This window comes from Sylvia atricapilla, unplaced genomic scaffold (genome assembly GCF_009819655.1).
Source record: "Sylvia atricapilla isolate bSylAtr1 unplaced genomic scaffold, bSylAtr1.pri scaffold_135_arrow_ctg1, whole genome shotgun sequence".
Classification (NCBI taxonomy): Eukaryota; Metazoa; Chordata; class Aves; order Passeriformes; family Sylviidae; genus Sylvia; species Sylvia atricapilla.
In genome coordinates, this window is record NW_027077063.1 from 19,993 (window position 1) to 45,401 (window position 25,409).

The following is a 25,409-nucleotide window of genomic DNA, read 5'->3' on the forward strand; positions in this document are numbered from 1 at the left end:
GACTTGGAGGGACATTGGGGACATGAAGCCACCAGCACCTCCCACCACAGTCTCACCATCACTTGGGGACACTGGTGACATCATTCGGGGGTATCCTGGCCACTGGAGCAGCCTTTGGTGACACTGTACCCGCCGTGGAGGCCACCAACCCCTTCCTCACCGTGCTCCTCTGCGGTGTCCCCAGCGGTGTCCTTGTCCCCGCAGGGTGACGCGGCCGAGGTGGTGGCCCTGACCAAGGAGGTGGCCGGAGGGGCCGAGCTGGACGAGGAGCTGGTGAAGGAATTGTCCTTCCAGGCCACCGGGGACCTGGCGCCTGTCAACGCCTTCATCGGTGGCCTGGCCGCGCAGGAGGTCATGAAGGTACCGTGCCCCGTGTCCCCAGGGCCACCTCTCTGTCCCCACGTGTCACCACGTGTCACAGCTGGAGTGACGTGGCCCTGCCTGGGGAGCCAGACTGGGTGTCAGTGTCCCCTGGTGTCCCTGAGGGGTCACCCCGAGGTCACTGCCTTGTCCTGACCCTGGTGTGGCCCTCTGTCCCCGATGTGTCACCCTGAGGTGGCTGGCTTGTCCTTGCGCTGTCCCTTTTCCTGATGTGCCCCCCAAGGTGCCAGCCCTGTCCCTGATGTGTCCCCTGGTGTTCTGTCCCTCAAGTGTCCCTCGAGGTCCTGGTCCCAATGTGTCCCCAGGATGTCCCTGAGACACCTCCAGGATGTCCCTGTCCCTGACACATCCCTAGGCTGTCCCTGTCCCTGTCCTTGTCCCCGTTCCTGTCCCTGACACATCCCTGGGCTGTCCCTGTCCCCGGGCTGTCCCCGTCCCTGACACGTCCCCAGGCTGTCTCTGTCCCTGGCATGTCCCTGGGCTGTCCTTGACAGATCCCCAAGCTGTCCCTGTCCCTGTCCCTGTCCCTGTCCCTGACACATCCCTGGGCTGTCCCTGTCCCTGGCACACCCCTGGGATGTCCTTGTCCCTGACGTGTCCCCAAGCTGTCCCTGTCCCTGACACATCCCTGGGCTGTCCTTGTCCCTGTCCCTGTCCCTGTCCCTGTCACATCCCCGGGCTGTCCCTGTCCCTGTCCCTGTCCCATCCCCAGCCTGTCCCTGTCCCGGTCCCGGTCCCTGTCCCTGTCCCTGTCCCTGTCCCTGTGACGTCCCCAGCCTGTCCCTGTCCCCAGGCCGTGTCGGGGAAGTTCACCCCCATCACTCAGTGGCTTTACTTCGACGCGCTCGAGTGTCTGCCCGAGGAGAACCGCGACACACTGCTCACCGAGGAGCAGTGCCGGCCGGTGAGGGGACACGGGGACACCTGGGGACACCTGGGGACACCTGGGGGGCTGGGGGACACCTGGGGGACATGGGGACACCTGGGGGGCTGGGGGACAGCCGAGGAGAACTGTGACATGCTGCTCACTGAGGAGCAGTGCCGGCCGGTGAGGGGACACCTGGGGACACCTGGGGACACCTGGGGACACCTGGGGACATGGGGACACCTGGGGGACATGGGGACACCTGGGGGGCTGGGGGACAGCCGAGGAGAACTGTGACATGCTGCTCACTGAGGAGCAGTGCCGGCCGGTGAGGGGACACGGGGACACCTGGGGACGCCTGGGGACACCTGGGGGGCATGGGGACACCTGGGGGACATGGGGACACCTGGGGGACATGGGGACACCTGGGGACACCTGGGGGACATGGGGACACCTGGGGGACATGGGGACACCTGGGGGGCTGGGGGACAGCCGAGGAGAACTGTGACACACTGCTCACCGAGGAGCAGTGCCGGCCGGTGAGGGGACACCTGGGGACATGGGGACACCTAGGGACACCTGGGGAACACCTGGGGGGGCATGGGGACACCTGGGGACAGCCCTGAGGGCTTAGGGACACCTGGGGGACATGGGGACACCTGGGGGACATGGGGACACCCCCGAGGGCTGGGGGACACCTGGGGGGCTGGGGGACACCTGGGGACACCCCTGGGGGGCTGAGGGACACCCGAGGAGCAGTGCCAGCTGTGAGGGGACATTGGAGGGACAGGGGGGACACTCCTTGCGTTAGAGAACACCTCTGGGTGTTGGGGACATCCCTGGGGGGCTGGGGGACACCCAAGGGGACTGGGGACCACCCCTGGGTGGTGTCACCTTGGTGGGGACATCGGTTGGAGGCCATTTGTTAGGGGACACCCGTTGGGGACACAGCAGGTGCCACACGGCGTCAGGGTGGCCACCAAGCCCCCGTGGGTGCTGAGGGTGCTCAGCCACGGCTGCTGTCACCCCCTGGGTCCCCTGGGTGGCTCTGCGGCCCCGGGGGTGTCCCCTGGCAGGTGACACAGGCGGGTGACGCCGGTGTCACGTTGTCCCCAGCGCAACAGCCGCTACGACGGGCAGATCGCCGTGTTCGGGGCCGAGCTGCAGGCCAAGCTGGGCGCCCAGAAGTACTTTGTGGTCAGTGTCCCCAATGTCCCCAGTGTCCCCAATGTCCCCACCCGTGTCCTCCATCGTCCGCGAGTCTCTTGTGTTGTCAGCTGTCCCTCAAATGTCACCAAGTTTCCCTTTGTGGATTTACCAAGTGTCACCCGCGTGTCCCCAGCTCTCCTGAGTGTCCCCACCTGTCCGTTGTCTGTCCCCTGGTGTCCCCTCACACGTTTGCTGATTGTTCCTTTGTGTCATCTGTGTGTCCTCGGCGTTATTCGTGTCCCCAACTCTGTTCAGGTGTCCTCTGAGTGTCCCAAAGTGTCCCCTTGTCCCCATCCCTTTCCCAATGTGTGTCCCCAACCCCCCTGGGCCACCTCGTGCTGTGTCCCCACTTGTCCCCATGTGTCCCCAACCCCTTGGGCCACCTCATGCTCTGTCCTCACCTGTCCCCAACTGCCCTGAGCCCTCTTGTGCTGTGTCCCCACATGTCCCCAGCTACCCTGGGCCACCTCCTGCTGTGTCCCCATGTCTCCATCTCCATGTCCACATGTCCCCACATGTCCCCACCTGCCCTGGGTCACCTTCTGCTGGGTCCCCACATGTCTCCACCTCTGTCCCCACATGTCCTCATGTGTCCCCAACCCCTTGGGCCACCTCCTGCTGTGTCCCCACTTGTCCCCACATGTCCCCAACCCCTTGGGCCACCTCCTGCTGTGTCCCCACACATCCCCAACCTCGTGGGCCACCCGATGCTCTGTCCCCACGTGTCCTCACATGTCCCCAACCCCTTGGGCCACCTCATGCTTTGTCCTCACCTGTCCCCAACTGCCCTGAGCCATCTTGTGCTGTGTCCCCACATGTCCCCAACTTCCTGGGCCACCTCCTGCTGTGTCCCCACGTCTCCATCTCCATGCCCGCATGTCCCCACATGTCCCCACCTGCCCTGGGTCACCTTCTGCTGGGTCCCCACATGTCTCCACCTCTGTCCCCACATGTCCTCATGTGTCCCCAACCCCTTGGGCCACCTCATGCTGTGTCCCCACACATCCCCAACCCCTTGGGCCACCTCATGCTCTGTCCTCACCTGTCCCCAACTGCCCTGAGCCATCTTGTGCTGTGTCCCCACATGTCCCCACTTGGCCCCACGTGTCCCCAACCCTTCGGGCCACCTCCTGCTGTGTCCCCAAGTGTCCCCACGTGTCCCCGGCAGGTGGGGGCGGGGGCCATCGGCTGCGAGCTCCTCAAGAACTTCGCCATGGTGGGGCTGGGCTGCGGCCCCGAGGGCAGCGTCACCGTCACCGACATGGACACCATCGAGAAGTCCAACCTCAACCGCCAGTTCCTCTTCCGGCCGTGGGACGTCACGGTGAGGGTTGGCCAGAGGGGCGCTGAGGGGCGGAGTTTTGGGGGGGCTCGAGGGGCAGAGGCAGTGGGAGGTGGGCAGCCATCTTTAGGGTGGTGCCGTTGAGGTGGGCGAGGTCAACGGTGGAGTTTTGGCTCAAGGATTGAGTTTGGTGGGCGAGGTCAACGGTTGAGTTTTATGCTCGATGTCAATGGTTGACACTGGCCATTTTATGCTCAATGTCAATGTTGAGTTTCTTGACCAGTGTCAATGGTTCAGTTTCTGGGCCAACGTTAACGGTTGAGTTCCTTGGCCAATGCCAACAGTTGAGTTTCTTGGCCAACGTCAATGGTTGAGTTTCTTGGCCAATGTCAATGGTGGAGTTCCTTGGCCAATGTCAACAGTTGAGTTCCTTGGCCAATGTCAATGGCTGAGTTCCTTGGCCAATGTCAGTGGTTGAGTTTCTTGGCCAATGCCAGTGGATGAGTTTCATGCTCAACATCACCATTAGAGTTTCTTGGCCAACGTCAACAATCAAGTTTCACGCTTGACGTCAGTGGATTAGTTTCTTTGCCAATGTCAGTGGTTGAGTTTTACGCTCAGTGTCAATGGTTGAGTTTCTTGACGAACATCAGTGGTGGATTTCCTTGGTCAATGTCAATGGTTGAGTTCCTTGGCCAATGTCAACGGTTGAGTTTTATGCTCAATGTCAATGGTTGAGTTTTATGCTCAATGTCAACAGTTGAGTTTCTTGGCCAATGTCAGTGGTTGAGTTTTACGCTCAATATCAATGGTGGAGTTCCTTGGCCAATGTCAGCGGTTGAGTTCCTTGGCCAATGTCAATGGCTGAGTTTCTTGGCCAATGCCAACAGTTGAGTTCCTTGGCCAATGTCAATGTTGAGTTCCTTGGCCAACGCCAGTGATGGAGTTCCTTGGCCAGTGTCAATGGTGGAGTTCCTTGACCAATGTCAATGGCTGAGTTCCTTGGCCAATGTCAATGGTTGAGTTCCTTGGCCAATATCAACGGTTGAGTTCCTTGGTCAATGTCAACGGTTGAGTTTCTGGGCCAATGCCAGCAGTTGAGTTTTACGCTCAATGTCAATGTTGAGTTCCTTGGCCAATGTCAATGGTTGAGTTTTATGCTCAATGTCAACGCTTGAGTTCCTTGGCCAACGTCAAAGATGGAGTTTCTTGGTCAATGTCAATGGTTGAGTTTCTCGGCCAACCCCAACAATCCATTCCTATGCTAAACACCGACTTCCTCAGCCAACCCAAAGGGGCGTGGCCTGTCTGGGCGTGTCCCAGGGGGCGTGGCTCACCTCCCGGCCGTTCCCGCCCCCCCAGAAGCTGAAGTCGGAGCGGGCGGCGGCGGCGGCGCGGGAGATGAACCCGGCGCTGCGCGTGTGCAGCCGCACCGACCGCGTGGGGCCCGACACCGAGCGCGTCTACGACGACGACTTCTTCGAGGGGCTGGACGGCGTGGCCAACGCGCTGGACAACGTGGACGCGCGTGAGCACGGGGGGACAGGGGGCACGGGGGGCTTTGGGGACCCTCGGGGGGCTGTGGGGACCTTGGGGGGCTATGGGGTACCTTAGGGGGTAGGGGGACCCTCGGGGGCTTTGGGGACCCTTAGGGGGCTATGGGACCCTTAGGGGGCACGGGGGACCCTCGGGGGGCTATGGGGACCCTTGGGGGGCCACAGGGACCTCAGGGGGACCCTTGGGGGGCTGTGGGGACCTTGGGAAATGTGGGGACCCTTGGGGGGCTTTGGGGACCCGTGGCGGGGCTGTGGGGCCACAGAGACCTCAGGGGGACCCTTAGGGGGCTATGGGGACCCTCGGGGGGCTGTAGAGAACCTTGGGGGGCTGGGGGGCCACAGGGACCTCAGGGGGACCCTTGAGGGGCTGGGAACTACAGGGACCCTCGGGAGGCCATGGGGACCCTTGGGGGGCTAGGGAGACCCTTGGGGGCTTTGGGGACCTTGGGGGGCTATGGGGACCTTGGAAAATATGGGGACCCTTGGGGGGCCACAGGGAACCTTGGGGGGCACAGGGGACCTGAGGGAGACCCTTGGGGGATTGTGGGAACCCTTGGGGGCCTGTGGGGACCCTCAGGGGGCTGTGGGACCCTTGGGGGGCTAGGGGGACCCTCGGGGGGCTTTGGGGACCTTGGAAAATATGGGGACCCGTGGGGGGCTGTGGGGACCCTCGGGGGCTATGGGGGACCTTGGGGGGCTTTGGGGACCTTGGAAAATATGGGGACCCTTGGGGGGCCACAGGGGACCTGAGGGAGACCCTTGTGGGGCTGTTGGGACCCGTGGGGGGCTGTGGGGGACCCTTGGGGAATATGGGGACCCTCGGGGTGCTGTGGGGACCCTTGGGGGGCTATAGGGCCACAGAGACCTCAGGGGGACCCTCGGGGGGCTAGGGGGACGCTCGGGGGGCTTTGGGGACCTTGGGGGGCTGTGGGACCCTTAAGGGGCTATGGGGACCCTCGGGGGGCTATGGGGACCCTTGGGGGGCTAGGGGGACCCTCGGGGGGCTATGGGGACCTTCGGGGGGCTATAGGGACCCTCGGGGGGACGGGGGACCTCGGGGGGCTTTGGGGACCCTCGGGGTGCTGTGGGGACCTTGGGGGGCTATGGGGGACCCTCAGGGGCTTTGGGGACCCTTGGGGGGCTGTGGGGACCTTGGGAAATATGGGGACCCGTGGGGGGCTGTGGGGACCCGTGGGGGGCTGTGGGGACCCTCGGGGGGCTATGGGGACCTTGGGGGGCTATGGGGACCTTGGAAAATATGGGGACCCTTGGGGGGCCACAGGGAACCTTGGGGGGCTATAGGGACCCTTGGGAAATATGGGGACCCTCAGGGGGCTGTGGAGACTCTTGGGGTGCCACAGGGACCTCAGGGGGACCCTTGAGGGGCTGGGAGCTACTGGGACCCTCAGGGGGCTGTGGGGACCCTTGGGGGGCTGTGGAGACCCCTGGGGGGCTATGGGGACCCTTGAGGGGCTATGGGGACCCTTGGGGGGCTGTTGGGACCTTAGGGGGGCTGTGGGACCCTTGGGGGGCTATGGGGACCTTGGGAAATATGGGGACCCTTGAGGGGCTGTGGGGACCCGTGGGGGGCTGTGGGGCCACAGAGACCTCAGGGGGACCCTAAGGGGGCTATGGGGACCCTCGGGGGGCTAGGGGGACCCTCGGGGGCTGTGGGGACTCTTGGGGTGCCACAGGGACCTCAGGGGGACCCTTGAGGGGCTGGGAGCTACTGGGACCCTCGGGGGCTATGGGGACCCTTGGGGGGCTGTGGGACCACAAGGACCTCAGGGGTGCTGGGGGGGACCTTGGGGGGCTGTTGGGACCCTCGGGGGGCTGTGGGGACCTTTGAGGGGCTGTGGGGACCCTTGTGGGGCTGGGGGCTACAGGGACCCTTGGGTGGCTATGGGGACCCTCAGGGGGACTCTTGAGGGGCTGGGGTGCCACAGGGACCTCGGGGGGACCCTCGGGGGTGCCCCACAACCCCCAGCCCACCCCATAACTGCCGCCCACCCCCGGGCAGGGCTCTACATGGACCAGTGTTGTGTTTACTGTAGGGTGCCCCATATCCCATGGTCATGCCCCATATCTAAGGGTACCCCACAGTTTTTGGGGGTGCCCCATAACTTTTGGGGGTGCCCCACAGCTTTTGGGGGTGCCCCACAACCCCCAGCCCACCCCATAACTCCCCCCACCCCCGGGCAGGGCTGTACATGGACCGGCGCTGCGTTTATTACCGGAAGCCTCTGCTGGAGTCGGGCACTTTGGGCACCAAAGGCAACGTTCAGGTGGTGATCCCGTTCCTGAGCGAGTCGTACAGCTCCAGCCAGGACCCCCCCGAAAAGGCCATCCCCATCTGCACCCTCAAGAACTTCCCCAACGCCATCGAGCACACGCTGCAGGTGAGTCCAGCTGTGCCCAGCTGTGCCCCCAGGGGCGCCGGGTGGTGCCCAGGTGGGTTTTTTGGGGGTGTTCCAGATGGTTGGGTGGTGTTTGAGGGGTGTTGGAGAGCAAAGGGGCATGGTTTGGGGGATCCCAGACTCCAGGTTCCGTGGTTTTGGGGGTTCTGGACATCATGGTTCTGGTTTTGGGGGGGTTCTGGACATCAGAGTTTTGGTTTTGGGGGGTCTTGGACATCAGGGTTCTGGTTGTGGGGGATCCCAGACTCCAGGTTCCATGGTTTTGGGGGGTCCTGGAGATCGGGGTTCTGGTTTTGGGAGGTTCTGGACACCAGGGTTCTGGTTTTGGGGATTCTGGACACAGGGTTCTGGTTTTGGGGGGTCCCAGACTCCAGGTTCCGTGGTTTTGGGGGTTCTGGACACCAGGATTCTGGTTTTGGGGGTTCTGGACACTGGAGTCTTCGTTTTGGGGGATCTCAGACTCCAGGTTCTGTGGTTTTGGGGGTTATGGACACCAGGGTTCTGGTTTTGGGGGGGTTCTGGACATCAGGGTTTTGGTTTTGTGGGGTTCTGGACACAGGGTTCTGGTTTTTAGGGGTTCTTGGCACCAGGGTTCTGGTTTGGGGGGTTTTGGACACCAGGGTTCTGGTTTTGGGGGTCTTGGACATCAGGATTCTGGTTTTGGGGGTTCTGGACATCAGAGTTCTGGTTGTGGGGGATCCCAGACTCCAGGTTCCATGGTTTTGGGGGGTCCTGGAGATCGGGGTTCTGGTTTTGGGGGGTCCCAGACTCCAGGTTCCGTGGTTTTGGGGGTTCTGGACATCAGAGTTCTGGTTGTGGGGGATCCCAGACTCCAGGTTCCATGGTTTTGGGGGGTCCTGGAGATCGGGGTTCTGGTTTTGGGGGGTCCCAGACTCCAGGTTCCGTGGTTTTGGGGGTTCTGGACATCAGGGTTCTGGTTTTTGGGGGGTCTTGGACACCAGGGTTCTGGTTTTGGGGAGTTCTGGACACAGGGTTCTGCTTTGGGGAGGTCTTGGGCATCAGGGTTCTGGTTTTGGAGGGTTCCTGGACACCAGGTTCTGTTTTTGGGGGTTCTGGACACCAGGGTTCTGGTTTTGGGGGGTCCTGGGCACTGCAGTCCCCGTTTTGGGGTGCCCCTGGTGCCAGGAGCCCCCCAGTGACACCCCCTCATCCGCAGTGGGCCCGGGACGAGTTCGAGGGGCTCTTCAAGCAGCCGGCCGAGAACGTGAACCAGTACCTGATGTGAGTGGGGGGCCCCCAAACCCCAACAGAGCCCCCAAATCCCACAGGAGTCCCCCAAATCCCAACAGAGCCCCCAAATCCCAACAGAGCCCCCCAAATCCCAACAGAGCCCCCAAATCCCACAGGAGTCCCCCAAATCCCAACAGAGTCCCCCAAATCCCACAGGAGCCTCCCAAATCCCACAGGAGCCCCCCAAATCCCAACAGAGCCCCCAAATCCCAACAGAGCCCCCCAAACCCCAACAGAGCCCCCCAAATCCCAACAGAGCCCCCCAAATCCCAGAGGAGTCCCCCAAATCCCAACAGAGCACCCTAAATCCAAACAGAGTCCCCCAAATCCCACAGGAGCCCCCCAAATCCCAACAGAGCCCCTCAAATCCCAACAGAGCCCCTCAAATCCCAACAGAACCCCCCAAATCCCAACAGAACCCCCCAAATCCCACAGGAGCCCCCAAACCCCAACAGAGCCCCCCAAATCCCAACAGAGCCCCCAAATCCCAACAGAGCCCCCAAATCCCAACAGAGCCCCCAAATCCCAACAGAGCCCCCAAATCCCAACAGAGCCCCCCCAAATCCCAACAGAGCCCCCAAATCCCAACAGAGCCCCCAAATCCCAACAGAGCCCCCCAAATCCCAGCAGAGCCCCCCAAATCCCACGGGAGTCCCCCAGGGACCCCGAGTTCCTGGTGGGGATCCTTCACCCCCATAACCCCTGTACCCCCAACCCCTGTACCCCATTTCCCCAGGGACCCCAAGTTCCTGGAGCAGTTCCCTGTACCCCATAACCCCTGTAACCCCCCTGTACCCCGTTTTTCCCCAGGGACCCCAAGTTCCTGGAGCGCACGCTGTGCCCCCATAACCCCTGTACCCCATAACCCCTGTACCCCATAACCCCTGCACCCCATTTTCCCCCAGGGACCCCAAGTTCCTGGAGCGCACACTGCGCCCCATAACCCCTGTACCCCCATAACCCCCCTGCACCCCGTTTTTCCTTTCAGGGACCCCAAGTTCCTGGAGCAGATCCCTGTACCCCCATAACCCCTGTACCCCATAACCCCTATAAACAACCCCCTGCACCCCGTTTTTCCCCTGGGACCCCAAGTTCCTGGAGTGGATCCCCATAACCCCTGTACCCCGTTTTTCCTTTCAGGGACCCCAAGTTCCTGGAGCGCACGCTGCGCCCCATAACCCCTGTACCCCAATAACCCCCTGTACCCCGTTTTTCCCCAGGGACCCCAAGTTCCTGGAGCGCACACTGCGCCCCCATAACCCCTGTACCCCAATAACCCCCTGTACCCCATTTTCCCCCCAGGGACCCCAAGTTCCTGGAGCGCACGCTGCGCCCCATAACCCCTGTACCCCCATGACCCCAGTAACCCCCCTGCACCCCGTTTTTCCTTTCAGGGACCCCAAGTTCCTGGAGCGCACGCTGCGCCCCATAACCCCTGTAACCCCATAACCCCTGTACCCCAATAACCCCTGTAAACAACCCCCTGTACCCCAATTTTTCCTTTCAGGGACCCCAAGTTCCTGGAGCAGACACAGCACCCCCATAACCCCAGTAACCCCCCTGTACCCCGTTTTTCCGCAGGGACCCCAAGTTCCTGGAGCGCACGCTGCGCCCCATAACCCCTGTACTCCCATAACCCCTGTACCCCAATAACCCCCTGCACCCCGTTTTTCTGCAGGGACCCCAAGTTCCTGGAGCGCACGCTGCGCCTGGCCGGCACGCAGCCGCTGGAGGTGCTGGAGGCGGTGCAGCGCAGCCTGGTCAGCGACCGGCCCCGCGCCTGGCCCGACTGCGTGGCCTGGGCCTGCCGCCACTGGCACCGCCAGTACAGCAACAACATCCGCCAGCTGCTGCACAACTTCCCCCCGGGACAGGTGGGGAAGAGTTAATTAGCTCGTTAGTCTAATTAATTACGGTGTTAGGATGGATTAGTTACCCCGTTAACCCCAGTATAGTTCAGTTATCCCCATTTCCTGAGCCCTGTTTACCCCAACATCCACCAGCTGCTGCACAACTTCCCCCCGGGACAGGTGGGCAGGGCTAATTAGCTCATTAATCTAATTAATTACGGTGTTAGGATGGATTAGTTATTGTGTTAACCCCAGTATAGTTCAGTTATTCCGATTTCCTGAGCCCTGTTTATCCCAACATCTGCCAGCTGCTGCACAACTCCCCCCGGGACAGGTGGGCAGGCATTAATTAGCTCATTAATCTAATTAATTACAGTGTTAGCAGTGATTAGTTATTGTGTTAACCCCAGTATAGTTCAGTTATCCCCATTACTCCATTTATCCCAAACCCTGTTTACCCCAACATCCGCCAGCTGCTGCACAACTTCCCCCCGGGACAGGTGGGCAGGGCTAATTAACTCGTTAGTCTAATTAATTACGGTGTTAGCATCGATTAGTTATTGTGTTAACCCCAGTATAGCTCAGTTATCCCGATTTCCTGAGCCCTGTTTATCCCAACATCCGCCAGCTGCTACACAACTCCCCCCGGGACAGGTGGGCAGGCGTTAATTAGCTCATTAATCTAATTAATTACGGTGTTAGCAGTGATTAGTTATACCATTAACCCCAGTATAGGTCATTTAGCCTCATTACCCCAAACCTCATTTACTCCAATCAATTACCTCATTTACACAAACATCCGCCAGCTGCTGCACAACTTCCCCCCGGGACAGGTGGGCAGGGCTAATTAACTCGTTAATCTAATTAATTATCGTGTTGGCAGCGATTAGTTATCCCATTAATCCCAGTATAGGTCATTTAGCCTCATTACCCCAACCCTGTTTATCCCAACATCCACCAGCTGCTGCACAGCTTCCCCTGGGACAGGTGGGGATGTGCCAATTAACTCATTAATCTAATTAATTACGGTGTTAGCATTGATTAGTTATCCCATTAACCCCAGTATAGGTCATTTAGCCTCATTACCCCAACCTCTTTTACTCCAATGAATTACCTTATTTACCCCAACATCCGCCAGCTGCTGCACAACTTCCCCCGGGACAGGTGGGAACACATTAATTAGCTCATTAGTCTAATTAATTACGGTGTTAGCGTGGATTAGTTATTGTGTTAACCCCAGTATAGTTCAGTTATTCCGATTTCCTGAGCCCTGTTTATCCCAACATCTGCCAGCTGCTGCACAACTTCCCCCCGGGACAGGTGGGCAGGGCTAATTAACTCGTTAATCTAATTAATTATCGTGTTGGCAGCGATTAGTTATCCCATTAATCCCAGTATAGGTCATTTAGCCTCATTACCCCAACCCTGTTTATCCCAACATCCACCAGCTGCTGCACAACTTCCCCCGGGACAGGTGGGGAAGAGTTAATTAGCTCATTAGTCTAATTAATTACGGTGTTAGCATCGATTAGTTATTGTGTTAACCCCAGTATAGTTCAGTTCTCCCCATTAATCCGTTTATCCCAAACCCTGTTTACCCCAACATCCGCCAGCTGCTGCACAACTTCCCCCGGGACAGGTGGGAACACATTAATTAGCTCATTAATCTAATTAATTACAGTGTTAGGATGGATTAGTTATCCCATTAACGCCAGCATAGCTAATTTACCCCCGTTACCCCAACCTCGTTTACCCCAATTAATTACCTCATTTACCCCAACATCCGCCAGCTGCTGCACAACTTCCCCCCGGGACAGGTGGGGACACATTAATTAGCTCATTAATCTAATTAATTAGGGTGTTAGCAGCGATTAACCTGGTTAATTCCATTATTAACCCCTTTACCCCAATTAATTACCTCATTTACCCCAACATCCGCCAGCTGCTGCACAACTTCCCCTGGGACACATTAATTAGCTCATTAATTTAATTAATTACGGTGTTAGCAGCGATTAGTTATTGTGTTAACCCCAGTATAGTTCAGTTAATTATCTCATTAACCCCAGCATAGCTAATTTACCCCCGTTACCCCAACCTCGTTTACCCCAATTAATTACCTCCTTTACCCCAACATCCGCCAGCTGCTGCACAACTTCCCCTGGGACAGGTGGGAACACATTAATTAGCTCATTAATCTAATTAATTACGGTGTTAGGATGGATTAGTTATCCCATTAACCCCAGTACAGGTCATTTACCCTCGTTACCCCAATCTCATTTACCCCAATTAATTACTTCATTTACCCCAACATCCGCCAGCTGCTGCACAACTTCCCCCAGGACACGTTAATTAGCTCATTAATTTAATTAATTAGGGTGTTAGCAGCGATTAACCTGGTTAATTCCATTATTAACCCCTTTACCCCAATTAATTACTTCATTTACCCCAACGTCCACCAGCTGCTGCACAACTTCCCCTGGGACACGTTAATTAGCTCATTAATTTAATTAATTACCTCATTAAACCCCATTACCTCGTTAACCCCATTAATTAATTAATTTACCCGGACATCACCGGGCAGGCCCCCATTGTTTACCTCATTAATGTAATTAATTGCCTTGTTAGGCTAGTTAATGAGCTCATTAAGTCCAATTAGCAGCTAATTGATGTCGTTAATTGGTCAGAAAACGAACTCGGGGACGTTGTTCTGGTCGGGGCCCAAGCGCTGCCCACACCCGCTGGTCTTCGACCCCGACAACGTGAGTGTCACCTGCGTGTCACCTGTGTCACCTGTGTGACCTATGTGTCACCTGTGTCATTGTCACCTCTGTGTGTGTCACCTGAGTGTCACCTGAGTGTCACCTGTGTCACCTGAGTGTCACCTCTGTGTCACCTGTGTCACCTGTGTCATTGTCACCTCTGTGTGTGTCACCTGTGTGTCACCTGGGTCACCTGTGTCATTGTCACCTCTGTGTGTGTCACCTGGGTCACCTGGGGGTCACCTGTGTCATTGTCACCTCTGTGTGTGTCATCTGTGTGTGTCACCTGTGTCACCTGTGTCACCTGTGTGTCACCTGTGTCATTGTGTCATTGTCACCTCTGTGTGTGTCACCTGGGTGTGTCACCTGGGTGTGTGTGTCACCTGGGTCATTGTCACCTGTGTGTCACCTGTGTGTGTGTCACTGTGACACCTGTGTCATTGTCACCTCTGTGTGCCACCTGTGTCACCTGTGTGTGTCACCTGTGTGTCACCTGTGTCACCTGTGTCATTGTCACCTGTGTGTCACCTGTGTGTGTGTCACTGTGACACCTGTGTCATTGTCACCTCTGTGTGTGTGTCACCTGGGTCACCTGTGTGTGTCACCTGTGTGTGTGTCACCTCTGTGTGTGTCACCTCTGTGTGTGTCACCTCTGTGTGTCACCCGGGTGTCACCTGGGTGTCACCTTTGTCATTGTGTCATTGTCACCTGTGTGTGTCACCTGTGTGTGTCATCTGTGTCACCTGTGCCACTGTGTCACCTGTGTCATTGTGTCATTGTCACCTCTGTGTGTCACCTGGGTTACCTGTGTCACCTGTGCCATTGTGTCACCTGAGTGCGTCACCTGTGTCACCTGGGGTGGGGCTGTGTCACCTGTCACCCTTCAGTGTCACCTTGTCCCCTTTAGTGCTGAGCTGTTACTTTCAGGTGATAGTTACTCCCCGTAGGCGCCACCTTCACTTGTCACCTGCTGCTCTGGGTGCCACCTGTCCCCTCTGGGTGCCACCTGTCCCCTGTGGGTGTCCCATGGGTGTCCCCGTGTCCCCTCAGCCCCTGCACCTGGACTACGTGGTGGCGGCGGCCAACCTGTTTGCGCAGAGTTACGGTGTCACCTGTCCCCTCTGGGTGTCACCTGTCCCCTCTGGGTACCCCATGGGTGTCCCATGGGTGCCCCATGGGTGTCCCGTGGGTGTCCCATGGGTGTCCCCTGACCCCTGCTGTCCCCGTGTCCCCTCAGCCCCTGCACCTGGACTACGTGGTGGCGGCGGCCAACCTGTTTGCGCAGAGTTACTGTGTCACCTGTCCCCTCTGGGTGTCACCTGTCCCCTCTGGGTGCCCTCTGGGTGTCCCATGGTTGTCACCTGACCCGTGGGTGTCCCCTGGTGTCCCCGTGTCCCCTCAGCCCCTGCACCTGGACTACGTGGTGGCGGCGGCCAACCTGTTTGCGCAGAGTTACGGCATCGCGGGCTCGCGGGACCGCGCGGCCGTGGCCGAGCTGCTGCGGCACGTGCGGGTGCCGCCCTTCGCCCCCAAGGCCGGGGTCCGCATCCACGTCAGCGACCAGGAGCTGCAGAGCGCCAGCGCCGCGCTGGGTGCGGACTGGGGGGACTGGGACGGGGACTGGGGGGACTGGGAGGGACTGGGACAGGGACTGGGAACAGCCAGCGCCGCGCTGGGTGCGGACTGGGGTGACTGGGACTGGGGACTGGGGGAACTGGGACAGGGACTGGGACTGGGGGGACTGGGACGGGGACTGGGAACAGCCAGCGCCGCGCTGGGTGCGGCTGGGACGGGGACTGGGACTGGGACTGGGACAACTGGGACAGGGACTGGGGGGACAGGGAACACTGAGGGGCAGTGAGGGGCAATGGACCAGGAGCTGCAGAGCGCCAGCACTGTGCTGGGTGCGGCTGGGACGGGGACTGGGACAACTGGGACAGGGACTGGGGGAACTGGGACAGGGACTGGGAACAGCCAGCGCCGCGCTGGGTGCGACTGGGGGGACTGGGACTGGGACTGGGACAGGGACTGGGACTGGGACTGGGGGGACTGGGACAACTCGGGGGACTGGGGGCACTGGGACTGGGAGAGGGACTGGGAACAGCCAGCGCCGCGCTGGGTACAAACTGGGACAGGGACTGGGACAACTGGGACAGGGACTGGGAGAACTGGGAAAGGCTCTGGGAACAGCCAGTGCCACCCTGGGTACAGCTGGGGGCACTGGGAGAACTGGATGAGGGACTGGGGGCGACTGGGAGCACTGGGAGAGGCGCTAGGGGTTACTGGGAGCACTCGGAGAGGCGCTAGGGGTTACTGGGAGCACTGGGAGAGAGACTGGGGGTTACTGGGAGCACTGGGGAGCTGCCAGTGCCACACTGGGAATGGGCTGGGAGCACTGGGGGCCTGGTGTCACTTTGGGTGAGGGGCTGGCGGAGGTCTAACGGGTGCTGTGGGTGTCCCCGGGGGTCCCACGGGTGCCGGGGGTCCCACGGATGCTGTGGGTGTCCCCGGGGGTCCCACGGATGCTGTGGGTGTCCCCGGGGGTCCCACGGGTGCTGTGGGTGTCCCCGGGGGCCCCACGGGTGCCGGGGGTCCCATGGGTGCTGTGGGTGTCCCCGGGGGTCCCGTGGGTGCTGTGGGTGTCCCCGGGGGCCCCACGGGTGCCGGGGGTCCCATGGGTGCTGTGGGTGTCCCCGGGGGTCCCGCGGGTGCCGGGGGTCCCATGGGTGCCCTCCCCACAGACGACGGGCGCCTGGAGGAGCTGAAGGCGTCTCTGCCCAGCCCCGAGGAGCTGCCGGGCTTCAGAATGTTCCCCATCGACTTCGAGAAGGTGGGGCTGCCCCCTGACACCCCTGGGTGCCCCCCAGACACCCCTGGGTGCCCCCAAAAATCCCCCTGGGTGCCCCAAAAAATCTCCCTGTCTGCCCCCCAGACACCCCTGGGTGCCCCAAACCCACCCTGGGTGCCCCCCAGAGACCCCTGGGTGCCCCAAACCCACCCTGGGTGTCCCCAAAAATCCCCCTGGGTGCCTCAATCCACCTCTGGGTGCTCCCCAAACTCCCCGGGTGACCCCCAAAAATCCCCCTGGGTGCCCCAAATGCCCCCCTTGGTGCCTCAACCCACTTCTGAGTGCCCCCCAGACACCCCTGGGTGTCCCCCAGAGACCCCTGGGTGCCCCAAACCCACCCCTGGGTGCCCCCCAAAACCACTCTGGGTGCCCCCCAGACACCACTGGGTGCCTCAACCCACCTCTGGGTGCCCCCCAGAGACCCCTGGGTGCCCCCAAAAATCCCCCTGGGTGTCCCCAAAAATCCCCCTGGGTGCCTCAATTCACCTCTGGGTGCTCCCCAAACCCCCCTGGGTGCCCCCAAAACCACTCTGGGTGCCCACCAGAGACCCCTGGGTGCCTCAAACCCACCCTGGGTGCCCCCCAGACACCTCTGGGTGCCCCACAGAGACCCCTGAGTGCCCCCAAACTCCCCCCAGATGCCCCAAATTCCCCCTGAGTGCCCCCCAAACACCCCTGGGTGCCCCCCAAACACCTCTGGGTGCCCCAAACCCACCCTGGGTGCCCCCAAAACCCCCCTTGGGTGCCCCCAACCCCCTGGCTGTCCCCAGGACGATGACACCAATTTCCACATGGATTTCATCGTGGCCGCCTCCAACCTGCGGGCGGAGAACTACGACATCCCCCCGGCCGACCGCCACAAGGTGGGACTGGGGGGACTGGGGAGACTGGGGGGGACTGGGGAGACTGGGGGGGACTGGGACAGGGACTGGGGGCACTGGGAGGGACTGGGACAGGGACTGGGGGGGACTGGGAGGGACTGGGAGAAACTGGGAGGGACTGGGGAGGACTGGGAGTGACTGGAGGGGACTGGGGGGGAACTGGAAGGGACTGGGAGAACTGGGATGGACTGGGATGGACTGGAGGGACTGGGGGGAACTGGGAGGGACTGGGGTGAGCTGGAGGAACTGGGTGAACTGGGGCAACTGGGAAGGGACTGGGGGGGACTGGGATGGACTGGGAGGGACTGGGGGAACTGGGAGAACTGGGAGGGACTGGGAGGGACTGGGACAGGGACTGGGGGGGACTGGGAGGGACTGGGATGGACTGGGATGGACTGGGGGGACTGGGAGGGACTGGGGAGACTGGGAGGGACTGGGGAAACTGGGAGAACTGGGGGGGACTGGGAGGGACTGGGGGAACTGGGAGGGAATAAGGGGACTGGGAGGGGACTGGGGGGATACTGGGAGGGACTGGGAGGGACTGGGAGGGACTGAGGGGGACTGGGAGCACTGGGTAGGGGCTGGTGACAGTGGGGACAGCTGGTGGGATGGCAGTGTCACTGTGGGTGAGGGTCTGGGGGGTGCTGTGGGGTTATTATGGGGTGCTATGGGGTTTTTATGGGTGCTATGGGGTTATTATGGGGTTATTATGGGGTGCTGGGGGGTTTTTATGGGTGCTATGGGGTTATTATGGGGTTATAATGGGGTGCTGAAAGGTGCTATGGGGTTTTTATGGGTGCTATGGGGTTTTTATGGGGTCCTATGGGGGTTTTATGGGGTTTTTATGGGTGCTAGGGGTTATTATGGGGTGTTACAGGGGTTATTATGGGGTGCTATGGAGTTTTTTATGGGGTGCTGTGGGGGTTTTATGGGGTGTTATAGGGGTTATTATGGGGTGCTGGGGGGTGCTATAAGGTTATTATGGGGTCCTATGGGGTTTTATGGGGTTATTATGAGGTGCTATGGGGTTTTTATGGGTGCTATGGGGTTTTTATGGGTGCTATGGGTTTTTTATGGGTGCCATGGGGTATTATGGGGTGTTACAGGGGTTATTATGGGTGCTATGGGGTTATTATGGGGTTTTTATGGGTGCTATGGGGTTTTTATGGGTGCTATGGGTTTTTTATGGGTGCCATGGGGTATTATGGGGTGTTACAGGGGTTATTATGGGTGCTATGGGGTTATTATGGGGTTTTTATGGGTGCCGTGGGGTTTTTATGGGGTCCTATGGGGGTTTTATGGGGTTATTATGGGGTGCTATGGGGTTTTTATGGGGTGCTGAAGGGTGCTATGGGGTGCTATGGGGTTATTATGGGGTGCTATGGGGCGCTGTGGGGTTTTTATGGGTGCTGTGGGGTTATTATGGGGTTTTTATGGGTGCTATGGGGTTTTTATGGGTGCTGGGGGATTTTATGAGTGCTATGGGGTTTTTATGGGGTTTTACAGGGGTTATGGGGTGCTGGCGGGTGCTATGGGGTTTCTGTGGGGTGCTATGTGGTTATTATGGGGTGCTGTGGGGTTATTATGGGGTGCTGAAAGGTGCTATGGGGTTTTTATGGGTGCTATGGGGGTTTTATGGGGTTATTATGGGGTGCTGTGTGGTTTTTATGGGTGCTATGGGGTTTTGATGGGTGCTGTGGGGTTTTTATGGGTGCTGTGGGGTTATTATGGGGTGCTGGGGGGTGCTATGGGGTATTATGGGGTCCTATGGGGGTTTTATGGGGTTTTTATGGGTGCTATGGGTTTTTTATGGGGTCCTATGGGGGTTTTATGGGGTTATTATGGGGTGCTGTGGGGTTTTTATGGGTGCTATGGGGTTATTATGGGGTGCTATGGGGTTTTTATGGGTGCTATGGGGTTTTTATGGGGGTTTTATGAGGTTTTTATGGGTGCTCTGGGATTATTTTGGGGTGCTGGGAGATGCTATGGCATTTCCTGTGGCATTACAGGATCCAATATGATTTTTAGGGTCTCCTGTGGGTCCTTCCTTTTTTCCTCCATCCCTCAGAGCTGATTTTTGGGGCCATCCCTTAACCTTTAACCCCTTTTTTTGGTGTTGTGGTTTTTTTGTTTTTGGGATTTTTTGGGGTTTTTTTTGTTTTTTTTTTTCCTCCATCCCTCAGGGCTGATTTTTTGGGGCCATCCCTTAACCTTTAACCCCTTTATTTTGTGTTGTTTTTTGGGGGGGTTTTGGGGGGTTTTTTTTGTATTTTTTTCCCTCCATCCCTCAGAGCTAATTTTTGATGCCATCCCTTAACTTTTAACCCTGATTTTTGTGTTGTTTTTTTGTGTTGATTTTTGGGGTTTTTTGGGGTTTTTTTTCCTCCATCCCTTAGGGCTGATTTAACCCCTTTTTTTTTTTTTTTTTTGTGGGTTTTTTTTTTTTTTTTGTTCTTTGGGGTTTTTGGGGGGGTTTTTTGGGATTTTTTTTTTTCCTCCATCCCTCAGAGCTGATTTTTGGGGCCATCCCTTAACCTTTAACCCCTTTTTTTGTGTTGTTTTTTGTTTTTGGGGTGTTTTTTTGGGGTTTTTTTTTCCTCCATCCCTCAGGGCTGATTTTTTTGGTGCCATCCCTTAACCTTTAACCCCTTTTTTTTGTGTTGTTTTTTGGTTTTCTGGGGGGGGTTTTGGGGTTTTTTGGGGGGGTTTTGGGGGTTTTTTTTGTATTTTTTTTCTTCCATCCCTCAGAGCTAATTTTTGGTGCTGTCCCTTAACCTTTAACCCTGATTTTTTTGGGGGGGGGTTTTGGGGGGTTTTTTTTGGTTTTTGTTTTTTTTTTTTATTTCCTCCATCCCTCAGACCTAATTTTTGGTGCCATCCCTTAACCTTTAACCCTGATTTTTGTGTTGTTTTTTGGGGGGTTTTTTGTTGTTTTTTGTTTGTTTGTTTGTTTTTGTTTTTGTTTTTGTTTTTTTGGGTTTTTGTAGGTTTTTTTGTATTTTATTTCCTCCATCCCTCAGAGCTAATTTTTGATGCCATCCCTTAACCTTTAACCCTGATTTTTTTTTGTTTGTTTGTTTTTTGGGGGGTTTTTTTGGTTTTTGGTTTTGTTTTTTTTATTTCCTCCATCCCTCAGGGCTGATTTTTTGGTGCCATCCCTTAACCTTTAACCCTGATTTTTGTGGGGTTTTTTTGGGGTTTGTTTGTTTGTTTGTTTTTGGTTTTGTTTTTTTGGGTTTTTGTGGGGTTTTTTTGTTTTTTTTTTATTTCCTCCATCCCTCAGGGCTGATTTTTGATGCCATCCCTTAACCTTTAACCCTGACTTTTTTTTGTTGTTGTTGTTTTTTGGGGTTTTTTTTTGGTTTTTTGGGTGGTTTTTTTGGGTATTTTTTGTTTGGTTTTTTTCCTCCATCCCTCAGAGCAATTATTTGGTGCCATCCCTTAACCTTTAACCCTGATTTTTGTGGTGTTTTTTTTGTTTTGTTTTGTTTTGTTTTGTTTTTGGTTTTGGTTTTTTTGGGTTTTTGTGGGGTTTTTTGGTTGTTTTTTATTTCCTCCATCCGTCAGAGCTAATTTTTGATGCCATCCCTTAACCTTTAACCCTGATTTTTGTGGGGTTTTTTTGGGGTTTTTTTGTTTGTTTGGTTTTGTTTTTGTTTTTGTTTTTTTGGGTTTTTGTGGGTTTTTTTGGGTTTTTTTTATTTCCTCCATCCCTCAGAGCTAATTTTTGGTGCCATCCCTTAACCTTTAACCCTGATTTTTGTGGGGTTTTTTTGGGGTTTTTTTGTTTGTTTGGTTTTGTTTTTGTTTTTGTTTTTTTGGGTTTTTGTGGGGTTTTTTTTGGGTTTTTTTTTATTCCTCCATCCCTCAGAGCTAATTTTTGATGCCATCCCTTAACCTTTAACCCTGATTTTTTGTTGTTGTTGTTGTTGTTTTTGGGGGTTTTTTTGGTTTTTGGGGGGGTTTTTTGGGTTTTTTTGGTTTTTTTTTCCTCCATCCATCAGAGCTAATTTTTGATGCCATCCCTTAACCTTTAACCCTGATTTTTGTGGGGTTTTTTTGGGGTTTTTTTGTTTGTTTGTTTTTGTTTTTGTTTTTTTGGGTTTTTGTGGGGTTTTTTTGGGGTTTTTTTTTCCTCCATCCCTCAGAGCTAATTTTTGATGCCATCCCTTAACCTTTAACCCTGATTTTTTTTTGTGTTTTTTTTTTATTTTGGTTTTTCCTCCTCCCCAGAGCAAACTGATCGCGGGGAAGATCATCCCTGCCATCGCCACCACCACGGCGGCCGTGGTGGGTCTGGCCTGCCTCGAGCTCTTCAAACTGGTTCAGGGCCACCGGCGGCTGAGCTCCTACAAAAACGCCTTCCTCAACCTGGCGCTGCCCTTCGTGGGCTTCTCCGAGCCCCTGGCCTGTCCCCGCAACAAGGTGCGGGGCTGGGGACACCCACAGAGGGGGGCTGGGGTCACTGTGGGGCTGGGGTCACACACACGGGGGGTCTGGGGTCACTGGGGGTGGGGGACACTCACAGAGGGGGGCTGGGGTCACTGGGGGTCTGGGGTCACCCACACGGGGTCTGGGGTCACTGGGGGGGTGGGGGACACCCACACGGGGTCTGGGGTCACCCACACGGGGGGTCTGGGGTCACCCACACAGGGGTCTGGGGTCACCCACACGGGGGGTCTGGGGTCACCCACACAGGGGTCTGGGGTCACTGGGGGTCTGGGGTCACCCACAGAGGGGGTCTGGGGTCACTGTGGGGCTGGGGTCACCCACACGGGGGGCTGGGGTCACTGGGGGGTTTGGGGTCACTGGGGGGTCTGGGGTCACCCACACGGGGGGTTTGGGGTCACTGGGGGGGTGGGGGTCACCCACACAGGGGGTCTGGGGTCACCCACACGGGGTCTGGGGTCACACACAGAGGGGGTCTGGGGTCACTGTGGGGCTGGGGTCACCCACACGGGGGGCTGGGGTCACTGGGGGGTTTGGGGTCACTGGGGGGTCTGGGGTCACCCACACGGGGGTCTGGGGTCACTGGGGGTCACCTACACGGGGGGTTTGGGGTCACTGGGGGATTTGGGGGTCACTGAGGGGTCTGGGGTCACTGGGGGGTGGGTAGGGGGGGTCTGGGGTCACTGTGGGGCTGGGGGTCACCCACACAGGGGGTTGGGGGTCACTGGGGGGTGGGGGTCACTCACACGGGGGTTTGGGGTCACCCACACGGGGGTCTGGGGTCACTGGGGGGTTTGGGGTCACTGGGGGGTCTGGGGTCACCACAGAGGGGGGCTGGGGTCACCCACACGGGGGGTCTGGGGTCACTGGGGGGTGGGGGTCACCCACACGGGGTCTGGGGTCACAATGGGGCTGGGTTTGGCCCCCAGAGGGGGTTTGGGGTCACTGTGGGGCTGGGGTCACTGGGGGGTTTGGGGTCACACACAGAGGGGGTTGGGGTCACTGTGGGGCTGGGGGTCACCCACACGGGGGGTCTGGGGTCACCCACAGAGGGGGGCTGGGGTCACTGGGGGGTCTGGGGTCACTGTGGGGGTGGGGTCACCCACACGGGGTCTGGGGTCACCCACAGAGGGGGGCTGGGGTCACTGTGGGGCTGGGGGTCACCCACAGAGGGGGGCTGGGGTCACCCACACGGGGGGTCTGGGGTCACTGGGGGGTGGGGGTCACCCACACGGGGTCTGGGGTCACAATGGGGCTGGGTTTGGCCCCCAGAGGGGGTTTGGGGTCACCCACAGAGGGGGGCTGGGGTCACCCACACGGGGGTCTGGGGTCACTGGGGGGTGGGGGTCACTGGGGGGTGGGGGACACTCACACGGGGGGCTGGGGTCACTGTGGGGCTGGGGGTCACCCACACAGGGGGTCTGGGGTCACCCACACGGGGTCTGGGGTCACCCACACGGGGGGCTGGGGTCACTGGGGGGTCTGGGGGTCACTGGGGAGGGGGGGTGGGGGTCACTGGGGGGGTGGGGGTCACCCACACGGGGTCTGGGGTCACCCACACGGGGGGCTGGGGTCACTGGGGGGTTTGGGGTCACTGGGGGGTGGGGAGGGGGGGTCTGGGGTCACTGGGGGTCTGGGGGTCACCCACACGGGGTCTGGGGTCACCCACATGGGGGGCTGGGGTCACTGGGGGGCTGGGGTCACCCACAGAGGGGTTTGGGGTCACTAGGGAGTTTGGGGTCACTGGGGGCTGGGGGTCACCCACAGAGGGGCTTTGGGGTCACTGGGGTCACTCCCAGAGGGGGTTTGGGTTCACTGGGGGTGGGGGACACTGGGGGGTCAGGTTTGGTCCCCAGAGGGGATTTGGGGTCACAGGGGGTCTAGGGGTCACTCCCAGAGAGGTTTGGGGTCACTGTGGGGTCACTGTGGGGTTTGGGGTCACTGTGGGGCCAGGTTTGGTCCCCAGAGGGGATTTGGGGTCACTGTGGGGTCTGGGGTCACTGTGCGGTCAGGTTTGGTCCCCAGAGGGGTCTGGGGTCACACTGGGGTCAGGTTTGGTCCCCACAGGGATCTGGGGTCACAGTGGGGTTTGGGGTCACTGTGGGGCCGGGTTTGGTCCCCAGAGGGGATTTGGGGTCACTGTGGGGTTTGGGGTCACTGTGGGGTCTGGGGTCACTGTGGGGTCTGGGGTCACTGTGGGGCCGGGTTTGGTCCCCAGAGGGGTCTGGGGTCACTGTGGGGCCGGGTTTGGTCCCCAGAGGGGTCTGGGTCCCCGTGGTGGCTGTGACCGTCCCCTGCCGTGTCCCCAGTACTATGAGGTGGAGTGGACGCTGTGGGACCGGTTCGAGGTGCAGGGGCTGCAGCCCGACGGGCAGGAGATGACCCTGCGCCAGTTCCTCGCCTACTTCAAGGTACTGGGAGGGACTGGGAGCCACTGGGAGGGACTGGGAGGGGACTTGGGATGGACTGGGAGCCACTGGGAGGGACTGGGAGGGACTGGGAGGGACGCAGGGGGACAACTGATGAAGCCCAACCAGGAGGGGGGCACTGGGAAACAGGGAAAGGTCAAGGCTCTGTGGTGACCAACGTCCCCAAGGCCCATTGACCCCTGTGGTGGCCAATGTCCCCAAGCCCTGCTGACCCCTGTGGTGGCCGTGTCCCCAAGCCCTGCTGACTCCTGTGGTGATTAATGTCCCCAAGGCCGTGGGCTTCCTGTGGTGACCGACGTCCCCAAGGCCATGGGGCTCCTGTGGTGGCCAATGTCCCCAAGCCCCATTGACCCCTGTAGTGACCAATGTCCCCAAGGCCGTGGGGTTCCTGTATGGCCCAAGTCCCCAAGGCCCGCTGACCGCTGTGGTGCCCAATGTCCCTAAGGCCATGGGGTTCCTGTGGTGGCCGATGTCCCCAAGCCCTGCTGACCCCTGTAGTGACCAGTGTCCCCAAGACTGTGGGGTTCCTGTGGTGGCCGTGTCCCCAAGGCCCGCTGACCCCTGTGGTGGCCAATGTCCCCAAGGCCTGCTGACTCCTGTGGTGATTAATGTCCCCAAGGCCGTGGGCTTCCTGTGGTGACCGATGTCCCCAAGCCGCATTGACCCCTGTGGTGACTAATGTCCCCAAGTCTGTGGGGTTCCTGTAGTGGCCCAAGTCCCCAAGGCCGTGGGGCTCCCATGGGTGCCCCATGATGGCCAATGTCCCCAAGCCCTGCTGACCCCTGTGGTGACTAATGTCCCCAAGGCCATGGGGTTCCTGTGGTGGCTGTGTCCCCAAGGCCTGCTGACTCCCATGATGGCCAATGTCCCCAAGCCCTGCTGACCCCTGTGATGGCTGATGTCCCCAAGGCCATGGGGCTCCTGTGGTGGCCAATGTCCCCAAGGCCCGCTGACCCCGTGTCCCCGTGTCCCCGCAGAAGGAGCACCGGCTGGAGATCACGATGCTGTCCCAGGGCGTGTCCATGCTCTACTCCTTCTTCATGCCGGCGGCGAAACTGCGCGAGCGCCACGACCAACCGTAGGGCTGGGGACACTGGGGGACACCGGGGACATTGGGGACACGGGTGGGGGACAGGGAAGGGGACAGGACAGGAGGGTTGGAGGAAGGGCACAGCCCATGGCAGAGACGTGTCCTGTGATCGGGGACATGTCCCAGGGGTGGGGGACAGGGC

At 58.7% G+C, this 25,409-nt stretch overlaps 1 protein-coding gene and 1 long non-coding RNA gene across 3 annotated transcripts in view; one reads left to right on the top strand and one right to left on the bottom strand.

Annotated features, from left to right (window-relative positions):
- The window catches only part of UBA1 (ubiquitin like modifier activating enzyme 1), a 44,052-nt gene extending 18,753 nt beyond the window's left edge, over positions 1–25,299 (top strand). Inside the window, exons 10-24 of one of the 2 annotated variants that reach the window (XM_066340192.1) lie at positions 205–360; positions 1,175–1,285; positions 2,363–2,443; positions 3,624–3,779; positions 5,100–5,265; positions 7,496–7,692; positions 8,888–8,952; positions 10,640–10,835; positions 13,496–13,570; positions 14,973–15,162; positions 16,312–16,400; positions 17,189–17,281; positions 21,533–21,724; positions 24,058–24,159; positions 25,155–25,299. In XM_066340192.1, coding sequence (XP_066196289.1) covers positions 205–360; positions 1,175–1,285; positions 2,363–2,443; positions 3,624–3,779; positions 5,100–5,265; positions 7,496–7,692; positions 8,888–8,952; positions 10,640–10,835; positions 13,496–13,570; positions 14,973–15,162; positions 16,312–16,400; positions 17,189–17,281; positions 21,533–21,724; positions 24,058–24,159; positions 25,155–25,259 — 1,974 coding nt within the window. In that variant the 3' untranslated portion in view covers positions 25,260–25,299. The other variant, XM_066340193.1, reaches the window with a different exon arrangement.
- On the bottom strand, positions 17,628–24,255 carry LOC136374799 (uncharacterized). The gene is made up of 3 exons (XR_010745975.1): positions 24,205–24,255; positions 17,811–17,860; positions 17,628–17,694 (listed from the first exon to the last, which is right to left on the bottom strand). It is a non-coding gene; the product is annotated as an uncharacterized lncRNA (long non-coding RNA).
- Positions 25,300–25,409: the final 110 nt, after the last annotated feature.